Below are 21495 nucleotides of genomic sequence, written 5' to 3' on the forward strand. Positions count from 1 at the left end.
TCCAGAAAAATAAAGTCTGACACTGTTTCCACTGTTTCCCCATCTATTTCCCATGAAGTGATGGGACCAGGTGCCATGATCTTCGTTTTCTGAATGTTGAGCTTTAAGCCAACATTTTCACTCTCCTCTTTCACTTTCATCAAGAGGCTTTTTAGTTCCTCTTCACTTTCTGCCATAAGGGTGGTATCATCTGCATATCTGAGGTTATTGGTATTTCTCCCGGCAATCTTGATTCCAGCTTGTGCTTCTTTCAGCCCAGCGTTTCTCATGATGTACTCTGCATATAAGTTCACATAGATAATTTAAAATTTTCTGGTAGCCACATTAAAAGGAGTAAAAAGAAAGAGATAACGTTCATTATGATTTATTTTCTTTAACCTGATATATCTAAAGTATGGCATTTCTACATGTAAGCAATACAAAGATTGAAAATGAAGTATTTTGCCCTCTGTTTTCACACCAAGTCTTTGAAATCCAGTGGGCATTCTTCCCTCACAGCATGGCTTATAGGCACATGTGGCTTCTGTATCAGGTCAGTTTATGCTCCTTCCAACATTCACAGAAAAAGTGTAGTATAGATTTCTGCCACTGCTCACTTTTCAAAGCCACATGGTGCTTGGATTTAAAACCCACAGCTGCCCCCACCTTTGGATTCAGGGGCTACATTGTAAGCTTCAAATGTGGTCCTCACCGAGCCAGTTTCCTGGGGAAAGTCAACTTAGCTGCAATAATCCTTGATGAGAGAAAACGTTCCTCTTTCTGCCCTTATTCTTGCTCTATCATTTTTTAATCCATTTCCAGTTAGTTGACCCACAGGAATATAACCTAGGATACGGCACTGTGATCTTAGACTGTGAGGACACACTTTGTCATGGCAGTGCTGACCAGTGGCCTCATCACTCTTGGTCTCTAGCTGGAAACTTCCCCAGGCTCGAAGGTCTCAGCTCACACACAGGAGGAGGCTGGGACTGTCTTGCTGTGATGATCAATCTATATGCATGCTTGCCTCCAGCAAACCAAGGACATTTAATTCTTGCCCAGTGTTTCATCAGCTCGATCAGTCTATGACAATAAAATGAATATATGTCTTGGTCACACCAGGACGTCTCTCCAGCAAACACCCCGGGAGATCACGCTACGAGCCCCAGAGCCTCTGTACAGCAGAGACCCATTTACTCAGGCTCTGTTCATCAGAATTCACCACGATTCCCTCCCAGCATGTGTTCCTGCATCTTAGTAAAATGTTCTTCCTCTGTGGCTTCCCAAGGCTTTGAGTGTGGAGTGAGCCTTGTGTATAGAAGGGGCTTCCTTTGCATTTAGTGAATGAATGAATGAGTGAACAGCAACTTGAGTGGGCTTCGGAAGCCCCCCGGAGGGCTTGTGTGAACCCCGATTGCTGTGTCCCATCCCTCCCTCCCCGCTGCCCTGCAGTTTCTCACTCATCGGGTCTGAGGTGGGGCCTGAGAATCTGCATTTATAACTCCCAGGTAATAGGGAAATTGCTTGAGCAGACACCCCGCTTCGGGTACCACTGATGTCAACTTTATCATGGCTTCGCTTCCTTCTGATTCTGACTGTTACCTACTTCCATCTCACTCTTTCTGCCTTTGATTGAAATTCCCTGCCTGCAAACCTTTCCAAACAAGTTATCCAGTTCAGAGTTTCTCCCAACTTAAATCTTTCATATTTAATAGAACCATATTCTCTTTCATGTTCACTTTTATTTAAATCAATTTACTATTTGGTACAAATATACCAAGAAAGGACATTATCTGTCATTACCATAAACAGAAAATCAGCATTGCTTACTATAAATAGGGGGCAAACATTAAAGACACAATAATCAAAACATTTTTTAAACTGTTCATCTCAGTATACTGCTTGAAATTATCTCACATACCACAGTAAGTATATGTAACCCACTTTGAGAAATATTGATGACAAAGGAAGTCAGGCCTAAAGAGGTTTGTTTGTTTGTTTTTTGAAAAGAATACAAATAAGTTCCAGAGTAATGGAAATAATAGCATCTCAGCATTTCCTGCTGCTGACTTTGAACAGCAGACATCAGAATCCGTTTTGAGACCACTGATACCAAATGTCTATGTTCTACAGGGCCTCAGACTTGCCGTAGTAGGAACCTATTGGACTGGCATTTCTGTGTGATAAGAGGGCTGAATTCAACTCAACCAATAAAGTCATCCTAATTTGCATTTTCATAACCCACCCTTTCATTCCCCAAGTGTGACTTTCATTTTTAGGACAGAGTTATTCAGTCAATGGATTTGCAGTCCCTTTAAAGGGATATTTATCACCCTTGAAGAATCTTATTGCCAAATCTTAATAGTCTTTCTTATAACAAAGGCTCAAAATCACTATCAAGATTAAGAGGTGGAGCTTGAATGAGCTTCGCTGGAGCATCTCATGATAAAATAGATTAAAGTCTTAAAATGGACAACCCGTTGTGGTAAAGTCAAACAAATGTGCAAAAAATCTATGTTTTCTGCAGGCTGTGTGTATACTGTGGGCGACCCCAGAGGGCAAATGATACAATTGCGAGTTAAACCACTTGGATTCTCCATCAGGCTCCGCTGGGTGACCTTGAGGGAGGTACAGAAATTCTCCGAATCTTAATTAACTCCATTTGTAAAATGGTGCCAGTAATAACGGGGAAGAATTGCCAGCCTCAGAGACTTGGGGCGAAGGTTACATGGGGAAGTTTATGTAAAGTGCTTCCCCTGGGTTCTGGCTCAGAGAAAATGAATGAAATACTGCTATTTGTGTGAGGGTCCCTAAGACCACCTCCAAGGTCAGTGACCCCCCAGGGGGATTCACAGGACTCAAGATATAGTCATACACATCAGTTCAGTTCAGTCTCTCAGTCGTGTCCGACTCTTGGCGGCCCCATGGACTGCAGCACGCCAGGCCTCCCTGTCCGTCACCAACTCTCGGAGCTTGCTCAAACTCATGTCCATTGAGTCTGTGATGTCATCCAACCATTTCATCCTCTGTCGTCCCCTTCTCCTCCTGCCTCATACACATGACTAGGACTTATTCCAGGGAAAAGACCAGAACAAAGTCACAAAAGGAAAAAGTGCCTGGGGAGAAGTCAGCAAAACCAAGCATAGGAGTCCCCCTCCAGTGGAGTCATGAGAAGAGCGTTCCTCCCGCAAGGAAGTATGAGGGTACAAGTGACATCTTCCAGCCAGGGAGACTCACGAGAGACTGGTGCCCTGAGTTAGTACTGGGTGCTGGTCCCCTGGGATCCTTCAGCCTGGCATGTAGCCAAACTCCAGGCACCCAGAAGGATGTGGTTTAGCATAAACTACACTGATTGTGCAAATAGCTTTGGCACAGTGAGGCACTCTAATCACTTAGGATGGTGGAAACTCCCCTGAAATTCAAATTCCCAGATGCCAGCTGAGGGCCAGTCTGGCAAGCAGGGCCATTCCAAAGCTACATGCTCAGATCTGCCGAGTTAACTGTTCAGCAACATAGCCTATAGGAGTGGTGTTAGTTGCTCAGAAGTGTCTAACTCTTTGCAACCCCAAGGACTGTAGCCCACCAGGCTCCTCTGTCCATGGGATTCTCCAGGCAAGACTACTAGAGTGGATTGCCATTCCCTTCTCCAGAGTATCTTCCTGACCCAGGGATCAAACCCGGGTCTTCTGCATTGCAGGCAGATTCTTTACCCTCTGAGCTACAGGAAAGTCCTAGCCCATAAGACCTCACCTAACTCTCTGGCTTTCTCCACTGGGCTGCCTTCTAGACGCCTTGGCCTCCCTTCCAGCTGCCCTGGCCTTCTTACCATCACAGATTTTTCCTTTTATTTTTTTTTTAGTTTTTATTATTATAGGAACTTTCAAATATCCCTGTGCCAAGCCTTCCCTTTGTGCTTCCTGCTGCCTCCGTGTCAAATGATCTTCCCCCAGCTCCGTGAGACAGAATCCTTATTATTCTCATCAGAGATGCTTTCCCAATCGTCCCCTACTGTCCTTCACCCCACCCCCTCGTTCAGCTTTCATTTCTCGATAGTATTTATCACTCCGAAATGATCCTCTGTTTATTTCTCAGTCGTTCATTAGTATCTCCTATGCTAGAGTTACGTTCCACGAAGGCAGAAAACACTTTCCATCCTGTATACTTTCTTTCTCCAGTGTCTAGTAGAGGACTGGCAAGTAGGAAGTGATCAATTAACATTTGTCACCCAGATACTGAGAATTATTGTGAAATAGTTCATCATTCTTGTCCCAAAGAATAATCTAAACCCCTACATCTTATTTACTAATTTACAGTATTTTCTTTGGATTTTGAAAAAAAGGTTTTTTTTTTTTTTTATAAGATATTGAACTTAGCAGAAAATTCACCCAACTAATATTGTGAAAAGGCTGAGTGCCTCTGAGCTTTTCAAATTCCATCTTTCCACAATTAAATCTTCTCTGCAGGAGCCTAATTAAAAAAAAAAAGACTGGTTCACAGACGGCTGCTTAAGAAGTTCAGGGCTTTGTTGACACTCAGAGTAATTGTGGGGTGCCTCTGTTTCCAGCTTTTTGGCCTGGCTCTCTCGGTAGTTCTCCAGTTTTGTGATGACTATTGCGGGTGGGGAGTGTGATGAGCCCCTTCCGGCCACTGCTTACCCTTCCACGCCTTGCCTTCTGCCCAGTTCCCCTGCCCTCCCGTTTCCAAGGCCTTCGCCCGGGGGTCTGCAGACGTTAGGCTTTGGGAGACATCGGGTCCCTGTCACAGCCACTCAGCTCTGCCACTGTAGTGTGGAAGCACCCGTGACAGTAGGGATGAGCCTGTCTGTGTTCAAATGCAGCTTTACTGGCAAAACCAGGGAGCGGGAGCAGGCCGGGCTGGGCCTGTCACTCCTGCTTTGACAATCAGTGCTTTGGCCGCGCGGGGACTGGGGCAGGCGCTCAGAAGGAGAGAGGAGAGGACGCTTCTGTGGCCTGCAGTGTCCCTCCGCTGGGGTCACAGTAGAGCCGCCTCGTGCGGCTCTCTTTCCTGGGTCTGGAGGCCGGCTCCTCCCCTAGACCTGCAGGCTTAGATGAGATAAATGTGCCCCGCGCTTACTGGGTTGCTTCTCTGTGCCCTGTGTTCCTTCTACCCAACCCTGCCCATCCTTCTGCTAGTTCCTATAGCTTTCTCTCCTCAAATGGCTCAGTTTGAGTTTGATGTCAGTTTGCTTCTGGGTCTAGGCTACCTGGGACTGAGGCGTTTCCTGGGATACAGGATATTAGGGGCTAAATCCCAAACAGTCCCGGGGAGACCAGGGCCGTAGCTGAGACCCAGGTCTCTCTCCTCCCCAGCCCGTTCCCACTGCCTTAGTTCTGGCCCTCAGCTCTCCCGTGTGGGTGCTGGCCTTGCTGGCTCTTTATAGATCAATTGTTCAGATGCGGCCTGTGATTGTGCACCTCTCTGCTCAAGCTTATTTGCCCTTCAAATAAAGTCTGTACCTGATGTCTGACTGTCTAGACAGACTCGAGCGTAGTCTCCCAGCCTAATCTAGAGGCGCTTCATGTGATCACATTTTATACTATATAAAATTTTTTGAAGAAGATCACCTCTCCTCCAGATTTTTCTTCTGGGGAGATATACTATTTTTCCATTAGAAGACTCAGACGTACTTTGAAAGAGCAGTAGGATTAGCAGAAACTTTGACTATTGCATTAATCTAGCTTGAGTTGAAAATACCCCAAGGGCTGGCTCATGAAATTTCAGGCAATTGAACTTCTGGACTCAAATAGACATGAGAAAAAATGTATATACTGTCCTTTTAAAACTATTTCAGCTCAGAGTTTTGTTTTTTTTTTTTTCTTCTCAGTTTAAAACCGAATGAATGTTTGTTTGTTGGAAAGAAGAGGCTGGTTCATTCACATCTAAATTTAATGCAGTAATAATAATGAGGGGATTTGTGATTTCAGTTCAGTTCAGTTCATTCGCTCAGTCGTGTCCGACTCTCTGTGACCCCATGGACTGCAGCACGCCAGGCTTCCCTGTCCATCACCAACTCCCAGAGCTTGCTCAAACTCATGTCCATTGAGTCAATGATGCCACCCAACCATCTCGTCCTCTGTCATCCCCTTCTCCTCCTGCCTTCAATCTTTCCCAGCATCAGTGTCTTGTCCAGTGAGTCAGTTCTTTGCATCGGGTACCAAAGTATTGGGGTTTCAGCTTCAGCATCAGTCCTTCCAAAGAATATTCAGGACTGATTTCCTTTAGGATGGACTTAGTGCATTTGTGACTCAGTGCATTTGTATCTAGATGTGCTTTTTTTGTTTGTTTTTAATGAGAAGCAGGTTGAAGAGTCTTCCTGCTTGTTACAGAGATCAGAGAGGAGGGGGATCATTTGATATTGCAAGAAGCAGAGGGAAGGAATATCTTCAGTTTTTGAAGACCACCAGTAAGCCACTTTTATTCCTCTAAAATGTCTGTGCCTTTGAACAAGCCTGCTAATAGGAAGGGCCTGGCACTCTGAGAAACATGAACTTGAGTAATGGGCCAGGCTGACTCAGCTCTCCAGAATACAGGGGACAGTAAATATGGAAGAAGTTCTGAGGGGAGAATACTTGAGATTCTTTTATGGTGGTTGTAGTTTCATTGAAACACAGATGAGTTCTCTGCAATGCATTCAAGGAGACCCCTCTTAGGAATATTAGTGGATAAAGAATGAAAACTTAGGTGCTTGGGGAGGCCAGAAAGGTAATGGAAAAGAATGAAGAGCCCTGGGCATAAGAAAAATCTATATAAGACACAAATGCAAACCAAAATTCACTTTCAAATTTAATTTAGGAAAACTAAGAGCACAACTGGGATAATAAAAGACAGATGTTATTTGTTGTGGGGACAGATAAAGAGAGGCACGGATGGTGATAATTTGGAGATGAAGTTCTGCCCCTCAGGGTCTGATCATGTGTAGAGTGTTGTTCTGTTTGACTCCAATCCCAGTGCTGTCTCAATCCCAGGTACTTAGTGAAAATCCTTGTGATTTCCGTGTGAACTAAAGGCCATCTAACAGATTTAGTGGCCATATGGAGCCTGCTGGCCATCATAATTTCCACCCTCTCTGCTCAAGCCTGTTTGTCCTTGGAACAGAGTCTGTAGCTGATGTTTGAGTATCTAGGAAGACACTAGTGTGGCTGCCTCCTCTGCGTTCTGAACATTAGTATGATACTACAGACAAACTTTCAAGGTCAAATTGATTATTCTCCAGCTTAGCAAAGCAGGAGCTCCCTAATTATGTCAGAAGGCAGGATTATCTCTGATCATTTGAGCTAGGACTCTGGATAAAACATCAAAAGCAATATTTAAATAACACACAGTCACGAATCAAGGATTCATTGCATTTTCTCTTACTGTAAAAGCAAATTAGGGTGGGCCATTTTGCTCCATTAGTGAGGGTGTTCCAGGACATTTTAATTCATGTGTAATGTAACCCCATCCTGGATTATGAAATGTCGTCCTGGGAAGGAGGGAAGCTCTCCTAGGTGTCACGGCGGTTCATACTCATACAGGCCCTGCAGAAGTCCAGGCAAGTTCTTGGCCCAAATGCTCCAGGATTAGGAGCTGGCACACCCAGGACTGGGTAGGAGCCGCTCGGCTCAGAGGAGCCAACTGTACGTGTGTGTCTTCCCAACTCTGCGTCTAGTGACTTCACATTGGTTGCTTGAAACTAGCCATAATGGGAGTATTTATACCATGGAAACTCGCAAGTGTGACAAATGAAGGCATTTCTTTCTTGGAGAACTGGTTGTTCGACACTCGTCAGATTTTTCCTGGGTGTTCCTTGTAGCTGGAAGGTCTCCCTCTATTTTTTTTCTCCCTTGAAACCTGAGACCACATTGTGTTCCCCTTGGAGATAATATTACTATCTTGCTTGCTACTCTGGAAATATAAAGCAGAAAATGTTACTTCTTAAAATATTTTCTGGTTTCTATCTTCTCAAGAATTGTTGTCTTTAAAAATAAAGTTGTTTTCAAAGACTTTAGGAGTTTTTAATCATCAAGAATTTGTTCATGTCTCCATCTCGAGACGTTTGAGTCCGTCTGAGTAATTTGTAGCAGCACTGAAGAGGCTTGTCCTCCCCGCTGACCATCTTCTGTTTCAAAGTGAAGGGCACACAGGTAAAACTGTCTAGGACAGTGGTTTCTCTGGGGACCTTATTCCTACCCTCCAACATTGAGTTTTGTCCTTTTTTTTTTTTTCTTTTTCTTTTGAGTTTTTCAACTAGATTACTTGCTCCATTCTTACACTTTTAATTGTGTTTTACAAGTACGTATTCACATACCAACCACTCCTATTGTGCTCCATGTTCCTAAACAGGAGGGGGCTTGTCTTACTAATTGTTGCCTATCTTGGCCACCAATACATAATAGGCACTCAATAAATGCTACTTACATCAAAGCATGAATTTCAGAATATGGTTAATTGGCATGTAAATACAGTCTTTGTAACTCCTTCTAATCCAAGCAAGGAAAATTTGGAGAACTTTGTCCTTTAGCATGTACATTAATTCGGCAGTTAGATTTTAAAGAAAGATGCATATGACACTTTTTTTTGCTGAGGGCGGGTAGGAGGTGCTCTCCTTAACACAATCATTCCCTTGACTTTAACACCAATTTTTGCTAGGTCTACTTCTCTCCTTCTGAAACTTTTCAAAGCAAGAAACTTTAGCAGTGAAAAACAATTTAACAAGATAGACATTTAGTTCAATAGAAGAATTTTCCTGGTGTGAGAAAATAAATTACAAAAAGGACTTTGCCTCTGAAATATAATTAATAAAAACCTTCCGGTATGATGACAAATCTGACATCTTGTCTAATATCTGGCAGAGAAGAAAGTGTCGAGAGCTGCACGGTTAGAATAAAATGTTCCACTTCACAGCACGGCCAGGCAGGATCTAATCATTATTTCTGAGCAAGAAAAGGTCATAGTTGGTTGTTAAACTGACACAACAGGCCTGGATATGTAACTATGGACCATCAGTGGGCTCTCCATTCAGGTTTTCCTGATTTCACAGGTAAATATTTTCAGGAATGTGGGTAATTGTGGAATGACACCCAAAATGGGTATTTTTGCTTTAAAACAAACAAACAAACAAACAAACTTCAAGTTTAATTGATAAAATTATAAGCTATTTAAAGAGTACACATGGTGATTTGACACATGTATACATTGGGAAGGATTCCCCTCATCTAGTCAGTTAATATATCCACCATCTCAACAATTTATCCCTTCCTTTTGTGTGTGTGTCTGTGTGTGAAAACATCTGAGTTCCACCCTCACAGCAGACCTACACCACAACCATCAAGCAAAGTCACCTCCGACCTTATTCATCTTGTGTCTGAAAGTTGGTATCCTTTTGCCAGTCTCTCTGTTTTCCCCACATTCAAGCCTCTCTCAACTACTTTCTGACTCTCTGATTCTATGGGTTTGATTCCGTTTTTTTTTTTTTAAGCGTCCACATGTATGTGGCGCGTGTGTGTGTGTCTGTGTGTGTTAGCCACTCGGTCGGGTCCAATTCTTTGCTACCCCGTGGACTATAGCCCACCAGGCTCCTCTGTCCATGGAATTCTCCAGACAAGAATACTGGAGTGGGTTGCCATTATGCTAAGTAAGCTAAGCCAGACAGAGAAAGACATGCTGCATGGTGTATGTGATATACCTTGTGTAGTATGTTTTTCTGCCTGACTTATTTTCACTTAGCATGATGCCCTCACTGAAGCCCTAGGGCTTCCCAGGTGGCACTGGTGGTAAAGAACCCAGCTGCCAACGCGGGAGACATAAGAGATGCGGGTTCAATCCCTGGGTCAGGAAGGTCCCTTGGAGAAGGAATGGCAACCCACTCCAGTGTTCTTGCTTGGAGAATCCCATGGACAGAGGAGCCTGGCAGGTTACAAAGAGTCGGACACGACTGAAGCGACTTAGCATAGAAATGCCCTCAAGTTCCATCCATGTTGTCGAAAATCGCAGGCTTTCTTTCTTTGTTTCTCATGACAGAATAATAGCCATGAGTAAATTATAAATATTTATATAACGGCATTAAATATGCAACTTTCCTTCCATTATATAAGTTATTCGTGGGTGGTTGGAGGCTGAAAATGGTTCCCTGGTTCCCAGGTTCTAATTCTCAGAACGTGTGACCGTTACCTGGATTTCTCAGGCGAGCCTGATGTAATCACAACTGTCCTTATAAAAGGTATGTGGGAGGAGTTGGAAACAGAAGGCAATATGCTGATGGAAAAAGAGAGAGGCAGAAAGAGATGAGATGATGCTACGCTCCCAGCTCTGAAGGTGGAGGGAGAGGCCGTGAGCTAAAGGATATGCACGGCCCATGCGAGTTAGAGGCAGAAAGGACACAGGATCCTGCTGAAGGGACGCAGCCTGTGGACCCGTGTTAGATTTCTGATGCCCAGAACTGTACAATAACAGAATATGTTTAAGCCCCGAAGATAGCTTCCCCATGGTGGCTCAGCGGTAAACACTCTGCCTGCCATTGCAGGAGATGTGGGTTTGATCCCTGGGTCAGGAAGATCCCCTGGAGAAGGGAATGGCAATCCACTCCAGTATTCTTGCCTGGGAAATCCCGTGGGGAGAGAAGCCTGATGGTCTACAGTCTGTGGGGTCCCTAGAGTTGGACAGGACTTAGTGACTAAACCACAAGGCACTAAGATGGTAGTAATTTGTTACAGCAGCAATATGTAACTAATCCATGGGCCTTGTCTTATTTTGGGCTCGCCTGAGAGCCTAAGACAAAGGACTAGGTACAGGTAGCTTCCTTCGGCAGGATGCAGGCGTGAGTGGCAGGGGAGGGATGCAGGGAAGGAGAGAGAGCCAGTGTATCGAGGATCATTGATGTCACTGCTGCGGACCGTGAGGTCTCAGCCCACCGGCCCCTCTGGGTGGCACACAAATGCCTCTCAGAGGACTAGGTCTGGAATGAGGTAGGTTGGGGCACTTAACCAGCTGCGCTTTCCAGCGTTGAGACCGACACTGGAGGTTGTCCTGGGAACCTTCCCTCCTGTGACTTTCCCAGCTCCGCTTGATCTCACTGTAACCTGTTCAGAGCAGCAAGCCCCCGGGCAGAATTTGAAAAGGTTGCGGGTACTCTGCAGGGCAAGGCCTTGCTCTTGGGAACTGTAGTGACTGGGATCGGAGGCTGGCCACGGTGATGGATTCAGGTCCTGATCTATTGAGCTGTCTCCTCGAATCCCAGACCTCTTCCTTTAGAAAGCCTCCTTTGTTATCTCCATGGAATTAGGGTTTTTTGTGTAGCCCAAAAAAGTGTTTCAGTCCTGGCAATGGCAGATATTTCATATTTGCTTCACTGAATTTCCTAGGGCTGTTAAGGCTCACCTGAGATTATCTCACACTAAGAGTCCTTTATCAACTTAGGGGCTGCAGGTCTTAATTGATGTTTGGCTGCACTAATTTTATTACCAAAATTTCATAGACAGACACATATACCATCGATTCTAGGGCAGGTACAGCCTCTAGTTTCTACTAAGAGCCAACAAACCAAGTCTTCCTAATTTTGCATTAAGTAACATTTTTACAAAACACTATTTTTTGTTTTAAAAATTTCCAACTGTCTAATTGATTAATCCTGGAATCTTAAGAGTGAAAAAGTAATTCCATTCAGACAAAAACTGTGACTTTATTGAGTGAATTCTTTCTGGCTCTGTTTTAGCCAGACTCAAGGACACATACCTGGTGAATTCAGTCCTATTTTAGGTGGCAAAATACTTTCAAATAATCTTGAAAACAATACAGAGCTTGTTGTCCCTGGGAAATTGCTCCCTGTCTCTTCAACTGGCATGCCCTAGTGCATTTACCAAATCCCTGCATGGAACACTCTCTCTTATACTTTGCACTTGAAAACTGTCAATCTTCTTTCCAATATGGCCTTATTTGTGACATGGTCCCGTTTCCTATTCTCATCTAAAGAGCATGTTTTTCCTTATTCTGTATTTTCATAGTACTTAATACATATTCCTTTATATTAATACAAATAATAACAATAGGTGGCACGTTGCACCTGTTATGTGGAGTAGGAAATGGAAAACCACTTCAATATTCTTACCTGGAAAATTCCTTGGACAGAGGAGCCTGGCAAACTACAGTCCAAGGGGCTGCAAAGAGTCGGACATGACTGAGCACAGCACAGCACCTATTATAATCCTGTCCCTCTCTTCAACCTTTTGATTTATGTTAACTCATCAAACCCTCTAGTGACTATATGCATGGGTGGTGGTATACTCATTTAGAGAAAACAGAGAGGCTGTTGAAGGTTAAGTAACTTGCCAGAAGTCAGAGAAATGGCCACATAGGCAGAATTCAGGCTCAGATTAGTTTTGGCTTGTTGTCCCACGTTTTTCCAGATATACACAGCTTCCCTTTTAATAATTTGAGGAAAAGATACTGAGTAGCATGTAATTAGAAATGAGGTCTAGAATGCTAGTTTCAAATTGTATATGAGGCAACAGCAGGACTTGCCAAACTGGAAGCATTCTCCCCTTTTATCTTCCCAAGAATCTCAAAATCATTGCTCAGCATCTTACATTAATGGCCAGGAAGGTGGCAGGTGTTCTGGGTCTGGAGGCTGTAAAGCAGCAGGAATATTTCAAGGAGGTCAGACTCAGGGAGGATGTAGATAGCATGAACTGACACTCACAGTGAACACATCACTATATGCATGTGAGTGTGCACATGTGCGTGTGTGTGTGTGTGTCTTTGAAGCACTTCTTTTCTCTGTGCTATTCCTGTAGGCAGTGTGCCTTTATAAACCTTTCCAGGACTCAGGGTTTTTGGTCCCTGGCAGGATAAAGAATCAGTCAAATACATTGCTGTAACACTTTTATACCCTGCAAGTCAGAGATAGTAGCCTTTCTTCCCCGCCAATCTAAGCCCCTCCAAACTGATTCCAGTAGAGTGACTTTGACAAGAGTAAACCAGAGGTGTTTTGTGGCGAGGATAAAGTAACTGTCCATCTACCCTAATAGCAAAAAGCGAGCGCGTCAGTGAAAGGAAAACAACAAGGGGCCAGGAGACACTAGCGGGTTCACTTGGAAAATAGCATTTAGAAGCTGACTTAAGAGAGGATGAGATCTGAGGTTGTTCACAGCCTGCTGAGATAATTATTTGTGGCAGTATGTTTCTCCCCTTTTATTTATGGCCACTTTTGAATACAGTTGTGTTAAGCTTTTCTTCAGTTCTGCTGTTTCTCCCTGGCCTCTGGGACAGTCCATGATGCAATGGCAGAGAAAACCCTCTGCCCTGCGCCCCCAAGTCTAGTGTGTCGTCAGCCAAGTGTTGCTGTAACAAACAACCCGGAATCTTGGAGACCACACTTGCGTGTGGGGTTTCCTTGCTGGGCAGCTCTCCCAGGTGCTCGTCCTCTACACAGTGACCGATTCCCGGGTCCTTCCTGCTGGATGATTCTGCCACCCTGGGAGTCTTTCCTTCCTGTTGTCCCAGGTGGGTAAGAGAGGGCATCTCAGGGGCCAGGACTAGTGGCGAAAATCCTTCCACCCTCCTTTTGTGGTCAGTGCTTCGTCACGTGACCAAAAGCACTGCAGTAGTGCCAGGAGCACATAGCTGTGGGTACCATGATGAAAAATAACTGGAGAGTCATAACAAGGAGAGTTCTTTGCTTGGAAAGCGTATTTCCTGAGTCTAGAGTGGGGGTTGCAAACTCCAACGCCTAGAGGGCCAGACAAAGGTGTGAGTTCGGAGCAGAGGCAGAGGGAGTGCTGCAGGCAAGGGCCGCTCAGAGCGAAGCGCTCGATATAACATGATAATTTGGCTTCTATGACAGACCGCTCTGGCTGAACTAACCACATCTGCTGGCCCGATCCACCCCATCTGCTGCCAGTTGGCAACCTGCAGTCTAGGGCAGAAAAAAAAAAAAATCATTCTTCTGAAAGCAAAGTCTAAAGTTGGCTATGCTCTTGAATCAGCACCTGTCAGGACAAACATAAACTCTTTCTTTTTGAAAGAGAAGGCTCTGAACAGCAGCACAGAAATGGAAGCTAAAAAGAGAGGCGGGCATCGAGAGTGTGTTGTCAGAATTCGCTATCCACCTGTAAGCTTAAGGCAGTGGCTCTTGCCATAAAGGACAGGGCCCCGAGCTGTCATTTTCAAGGATGGTCAGTTCAGTTCAGTTCAGTCGCTCAGTCGTGTCCGACTCTTTGTGACCCCATGAACTGCAGCACGCTAGGCCTCCCTGTCCATCACCAACTCCCAGAGTCTACCCAAACCCATGTCTTTTGAGTCAGTGATGCCATCCAGCCATCTCATCCTCTATTGTCCCCTTCTCCTCCTGCCCCCAATCCCTCCCACCATCAGGGTCTTTTCCAATGAGTCAAGGATGCTTGATGTCCTGCAAAAGCAGCACAGCTCAGCCCACAATGGGCCCTGTGTTCTCGCTGGGCAGCTGACCCCGAGTGCACATTCCCTCCTGCTCTTCTATCTGAGTCAGGTCCCTGCTGTTTCCCTCTGATATTTCCGAGCACAGTCTATCCATTGAACAATTTTACAGCAGCAGTGAAGTAGTATTTTGATGATATTTGTCAGTGTCTCATCCTGGGGAATATCGGTGAATCATATGTATTGGTCTAAACATGATGTAGAAAAATGATAATAATAATAATGATAGAAAGCATTTATTGAGCAACTACTATGTGCCCAGTACCATGGAATTCTCTTTATAATAATTGACTCACTTAATCTTCATAATAGCCTGTAAGATACTGTCCTCCTTTTCTGTCTGAGGAAACTGAGACACACAGGGTTACAACTGGTAACTGGCTGCTGGTAAACTGGAATTGTACAGAACCAGTGTGGTTCTGCCCTGTGTTTGTAGTCTGTCTGAGCATAAATCTGCTTTCATAAGCAGGCTAATAGTAATTTTCACATAATAGAAATCCTTTGGTTATCATAAAATGTGATCATTGCTGAGCTTTCAAAGGTGTATCGGTTGCCTGTTGTATTTGAGGTGCAAGCTAATGCATAAATGAACAGAGGAGCCATATAGGAAGACCATTGCTGCCCGGACATCACAAATACATTTGGAATGTTGCTCATAGCATGTGTTCTGGAAATGTCAAAGTGCGTATGGGGAAAAACATGTCCAGATAGCCTATTTAAAATAGTGACACCTGATGATATTGGAGAAGGGGCTGCCTACTTACGGAGAACTGTCCAAGTTGGTGTTGTTCAGTCGCTCTGTTGTGTCTGACTCTTTGTGACCCTATGGACTGCAGCACACCAGGCCTACCTGTCCATCGCCATCTCACAGAGATTTCTCAAATTATGTCCCTTGAGTCAGTGATGCCATCTAACCATCTCATCCTCTGCTGTCCCCTTCTCCTCCTGCCTCCATCTTTCCCAGCATCAGGGTCCTTTCTAACAAGTCAGATCTTCACATCAGGTGGCCAAAGTATTGGAGCTTCAGCATCAGTTCTTCCAATGAATATTCAGGATTGATTCCCTTTAGTATTGACTGGTTTGAACTCCTTGTAGTCCAAGGGATTCTCTAGAGTCTTCTCCAGCACCACAGTTCAAAAGCATTAATTCTTCAGCACTCAGCCTTCTTTATGGTCCAACTCTCACAGCCGTGCATGACTATTGGAAAAACCATAGCTTTGACTATACAGACCTTTGTTGGCAAAGTAATATCTCTGCTTTTTAATGTCTGAGTGCTCATCTTAAACCACTGAGGGATATTCTACCACCAAACTCAATGCTATTGAAATTGAAGACATGTAAGTTGACAGCCAAATACTATTTACAGCCAAATCTGCTAAAAATTCAAGTGAAGTGAAAGTCTCTCAGTCGTGTCCAACTCTTTGTGACCTCATGGACTATACAATCCATGGAATTCTCCAGGCCAGAACACTGGAGTGGGTAGCCTTTCCCTCAAGGGGCAATAGCAGTAGCTACCACATTCTAACACTACTGCCCAGTCAGACGTTCAACTTTTGCAGAGCATTAAATTAGTCTGGATTCTTTTGAAAATGTGGTCTTGTCATTTCAGAGATCTGTTACATGAAACCCAGAGAGGCATAAAGGAATTCACGTGAAAGCAAAGTATGTGTTAGTTAAAAAGATTCCTCTGGCTCCTTTATATTTACCCAGCTAATTCAGACCCATCTTTGAGATCAAAACAAAAATGTTCCTTCCGTGGGTTTGCTTTCTTTAATTCCTCTAAATGATGTTAGACTCCCTGGCTCCCAGCTTGTCCATGCTCCCGAAGAGACCCGTGATTTCCTTTCACATTAGATTTTAATTTTAGTTAATCAATTAATTACTGATTTGTTAATGCCTCTCACCTTTTGTAGTCTATAATAACAGCGCTCTTGACTGCCTATCCTATGCTGCTGCTGCTGCTAAGTCGCTTCAGTCGTGTCTGACTCTGTGCGACCCCATAGACTGCAGCCCACCAGGCTCCCCCGTCCCTGGGATTCTCCAGGCAGGAGCCCTGGCATGGGTGCCGTCGCCTCCTCCGGCTTATCCTATGCAGCACTGTTCTAATTGCTTTATATGCATCATTCATTCCATTGGACCCACAAGGCCACTGTCATTGCACATCTTATTTTTTCATGTTTACCTACATGAGAAAACTGAGGCCAGAGTGATGGGAAAAATGCCAAGTCGCACAGTCAGTAAAGGGCAAAGCCAAGAATGAACCAAGTCAAATGACTCTGGAGTTCATGCTTTTAACAACTGTGTTACGGGGCTTCTCTCTAAGCTCCAGGACAACACCTAGCCAAGTGCTCACTGAATCCCAGGAGTTTAACAATTGTTTGGGAGCAAGTGAATGGATGGACACAAGGAGGAGGAAGTGAGTGAATTATTTGGTTCTAAGCCTGCTAAGTCACTCTTGCCCAGGAGAGTGCTGTGTGTTCATATTGCCAAGCACTTAACCTGAAGCTTGACTGCTGGATGGAGTGATCCAAGAATCTGCAAAAACAAAACTGAGCCTCTGAGAGTTCTCGCACCACTCCCACCCTCCCTGAGGGCCTGCAGTTGGAAAGGGCTTATTTTCCCTTTGTGGTTCCAGAGGAATCTTGAATAGAATCTGCCAAGAAGGCAGGACAGAGACTGAGCCACAGACAGATAAACACCAGGAATGCCACTCACCTGCACTTTCAGTCGGTCCTGGATGCTTAGCTCAGCATCTCTGGAGAAATGTCATCTACCTTAGCTTCTCTGGGATGACTGGTTTCCTGGTCTGAAATTTGAGGGAAGAATTAGCTGATTAAAAGGTTAATATATAATTGTAGGCACACGGTGCCTGGGGAAGACCCTCGACCATTTGATGTTTAACTGAATTAACGTTCGCCAGTTATAGATTTTCTGCTTGTAAAATTGCCAGCAAATGATTCTGAGTCCTGAATCTGCATTTTCTGTGTACACCACTTGGGATGTCAGTGTTACAATTGTCTCAGAAGCAACCTACCCAGACCCTGCTCTCAAGGCAATGGAAAGATTTACACGCAGAAGTGCTCAGATATGGGACTACAGCATCCTTCCCCCTGTGATTTTTAGAAGGGTGATGTCGGTCAGGGTGATCACTCTCCCATTTCAATTCCTCTGGTGTTTCTCAGGCCAGCCACACTGTGAACCCTGGGAGATTGATTCTTGCTCTCGTTCGTTGGGTTCAGTGCATTTCAGAGAGCTGATATTTAGAGAGAGGCCCTGGTTCTACAGCTTCCAACCTTTCGCATACTCCTTTGAGTTTGCTGGTGGGGACAATAATGAGTTTTCAACAGCCTGTATACAGTGGTTAAGAGTTTCCATTGTGGTATCAAAGTTTAGTTTCCCAAGAAGCAGACACTGAGTCAAAGACTTGAGTGCAAGCAGTCTTATTTGGAGGGTGACGTCAGAAAAATAGCAACAAGGGATGAGAAAATGAGCCGAGGAGAAGACATCTGATGTATAATGAGCTATCAAGCCAGATACCACCACGGACAATTGGCGCTCAGGTCCAAGTGGGAGGCAGAACGGTTGCCTCTCAACTCTCTCACCTGAGGGTGAACTCGCAGCAGTTCTCATGGTTGTGGTGATGGTTTGGGGATGTGAGTTTCTAAACACTGCCTGCTGGCACCAGACTCAGATAAAGCAGCACCCTACAGGTTTCAGAGAAATATCCCAGACAAAGGCTTGCCTGAAGGATGGGAGCAGAGCTCTGTCAAAATCAGAGTGCACTTAAACCTGGATTCAGATCCTGGCTCCACCCATCCTAGCTGTGTGATTTGAAGTAACTGTTAACCTCTAGAATGTTGGGGGGCTTCCCTGGTGGCTTAGATGGCAAAGAAGCCGCCTGCAGAGCAGGAGTTCAGTTCAGTTCAGTCGCTCAGTTATGTCCGACTCTTTGCGACCCCATGAATCACAGCACACCAGGCCTCCCTGTCCATCACCAACTCCCGGAGTTCACCCAGACTCATGTCCATCGAGTCAGTGACGCCATCCAGCCATCTCATCCTCTGTCGTCCCCTTCTCCTCCTGCCCCCAATCCCTCCCAGCATCAGAGTCTTTTCCAATGAGTTCAATCCCTGGATTGGGTAGATCCCCTAGAGAGGAGAATGGCTACCTACTTGTATTCTTGCCTGGAGAATTCCATGGACAGAGGGGCCTGGTGTGCTACAGTCCACGGGGTTGCAGAGTCGGACATGACTGAGCACACACACACAGAATGTCGGGCCCCTTGTCCGTTAAGTGTGTTTTATTACATGCTAAGTACATCACAGTGCTGCTGTGGAGACAAGTTGTCACTTAACTTTTATGTTTCAAATCATATAACCTGAATTTTTGACTTCTGCGTGAAATGCCCTAAGAATTTGCAAAGACAAAGCTGAGACTTCAGAAGCAATGATAACACTTTAGTTGCCTAGTAGTGAAACGAACTGAAGTAAAAAGAAAGGGGTGAAATTAATTTTAATAGTGACTCTATTTAGTCCAATCTGTAAAATAGCATATTAGCATGTAATCTATATACAAGTCATTAATTATACATTTTACTTTATTTTTGTTCTCGGCATTTAGTCTTCGAAATTCCACCTGTACTTTCCGCTGACACTTTCAGCACGGCTACATTCCAGGTGCTCAGAATCCATGGGCGGCTCGTGGCCACCATGTTGCACTGGGAAGTTCGAGGGCCCTTGAGTTCTTGTTAGAAGTAACTTCCAGTGGAATAGTTCTGCTTTCCTCCTCTTCATCGGTGACAAGGATCCTTTGCATCAATGAAAGTGAAGTTGGTTTTCGCTCAGGCATCATACGAAATTGACAGTTTCTGTAATGAAATTTCACACATGGAAAACCATGGTGAGATTCTAAGCAGGTGTAAAAATCTGACGAAGTTATTTCTTTAACTGCAACTTAATGGAAACTGCAACAGCTGTTCCCATTTGCGTGTTTTCCAAGTCTCATTGCCAAAATGAATGGTTGGCAGCCATAGGAGAAGTATCAACTTACCTCTTCATTTGAGAAATGAAATTAAAACCTCAGCTCATTTCTAAAAGTCACAGATTTGGTAAAAAGTTAGCAGGGCAAACATATAAGCTGCGTTAAAATATTGATGGCTTTGGTTTTCTCAGGTGCTGCTGCTAACATCTGCAGAAGATTTGGACTGCACTCCTGGATTTCAGCAGAAAGTGTTCCATATCGATCAGCCAGCTGAATTCATTGAGGACCAGGCGATTTTAAACTGTAAGCGACGTCACTCGATGGTGATTTTGGTCTATTCACTGATATTTAAGAATGTCCCTCAGTATACAGTATTCCCTAAGCTAAGAGTTTTCTGATCATTTTTATTATGTCACTGTTTGACTCAGGGTGGAAAGTCTTGAATTAGGGCTTTGTCAGCTTAGGGGTGAATCGAGTGGTGTGTGTCTCTTTGTCACATTTGATCACCAGTGAGCATTTCCTGACTGCTCCCAGGAAAGGGGACCACTAGCCCCCACCATGAGTATTGACCTATGCAAAGGAAATGAAATGGAATGCCCCGTTTTCTTTGGGAAGATCCTGAGAACAGACCATTGCCTTCCTGTGGATTGCTGTTCTACCTGGATTTCTCATACGTAGCACTGGATAAAAATAACATCCAGAGCAGAAGGTTAGCTTCTAGGAATTTTTAGGCATAGGAATTTAAACTCTTTAAGACTAATAAGATGGTTTTCTGAAAGATTCAAAACCTCTACTGGCTATTTTGTGGATTAAGCTCAAATCCCCCCAAATTCCAATTGATTTCCTTAAAATATGCTACCCTCAGATCTGTGGTTATAATATCTTCCTCTTTTTAATGCCAACATTATATTGTTTTATCTTTACGAGGGCATGGAGTGCATTGCTAGATGCAAAACAAGCATGGTTTTGTTTTAACACAATGAATTTAAAATTGATGGTAGACAAATAACCATTTAATTGCAGGCTCTTGAGCACCATTCTATAACATTTGGGAGTGAAGGATATAAAAACGGTGGTTTAGTTTGGTCAGATGCTCTGTGACCCTTTAGGGAAGATAACTGTACACTTGCCCTGTGGCCCCAGGTTTGCCTTCCAGGCTGACTGTGTTCCTTCACTCCTGCGCTGTGTGGCGAGCGTGTTTAAACGAAAGGGACAGAACGTTCAGCCGGCTCAACTGGACTGTTCTGTGAGGCTGGAACACATTTTAAGGGTTGAAAGGAACACAGTAATGAAGATGCAGTGTTGAGGATCAAGGGAGCCCTGCACGGTGAAGCCCATGTGTGTCTTGATGCAATTACGCCAGTGAAATCATTTTAGTAATTAGGGTCTATAATGACGAGGTGCAGGACCGGCACAGTGAGTGAATTCCAACATGTGGTTTCATTGTTAATCTGATCCCTGATGTACTCCTGGGTCGGGCCATCAGGAACTCTCCTTTGTCTTTTGATTCTTCTATTTATCAGAATCAATATATTTTAAATGGAACTTGGCTTCGGAGAACCATTTTTTCTGGCTCTTCTCTCCTCTCGTCTGCTTCATCTCCCTCTCTTCTCTCTCTCTCCTTTCTCTTTTTTTTCCAAGTGATCATCCCAAATGGCATCTATATTAACATGTGTGGAAATGTGAAGCCACCCTGAGTATGGGAATTAATAGAGTTGGTATGCAAAGTAGGCCCATAAATGTGATTGCTTCTGTAATCTTCACGACACCAAACAGCTTTTAATTTACCTCTGAGAAGCTGGAAACAATCATACTTTGGGGGATCTTTTTAATTTAAACTAGACCATCCTGTACATTCCAATATTACAGTTTTGTGTGTGTCTGTGTAGGTTTTTTTATTTTTTTTAATCCTCTAGGTAATTTAGTGGGTTATGGTTGTTGATTCTATGTAAGCTAGTAAAAGTGAAACGGAACTAGGTTGATTATCAATGATAGCACATTCAGTAAAAGTCGGTGATTTGAGGATATTTAAAAATTTATATGTGATTTTGTAAGTGAATTGTTGGATCAGCAAAATTTGACCAGCCC

General features: G+C 44.1%; 1 protein-coding gene across 1 annotated transcript in view; it reads left to right on the forward strand.

Moving 5' to 3' along the window:
- Window positions 1–21495, forward strand: part of CDH13 (cadherin 13) — a 1015931-nt gene that overhangs the window by 194898 nt on the left and 799538 nt on the right. The window contains exon 2 of the mRNA XM_010850808.1: window positions 19599–19710. Coding sequence (XP_010849110.1) covers window positions 19599–19710 — 112 coding nt within the window. The remainder of the gene's footprint in view (window positions 1–19598; window positions 19711–21495) is intronic.

The sequence above is a fragment of the Bison bison genome, unplaced genomic scaffold (assembly GCF_000754665.1).
Source record: "Bison bison bison isolate TAMUID 2011002044 unplaced genomic scaffold, Bison_UMD1.0 scf7180017864295, whole genome shotgun sequence".
NCBI classification, from domain to species: Eukaryota; Metazoa; Chordata; class Mammalia; order Artiodactyla; family Bovidae; genus Bison; species Bison bison.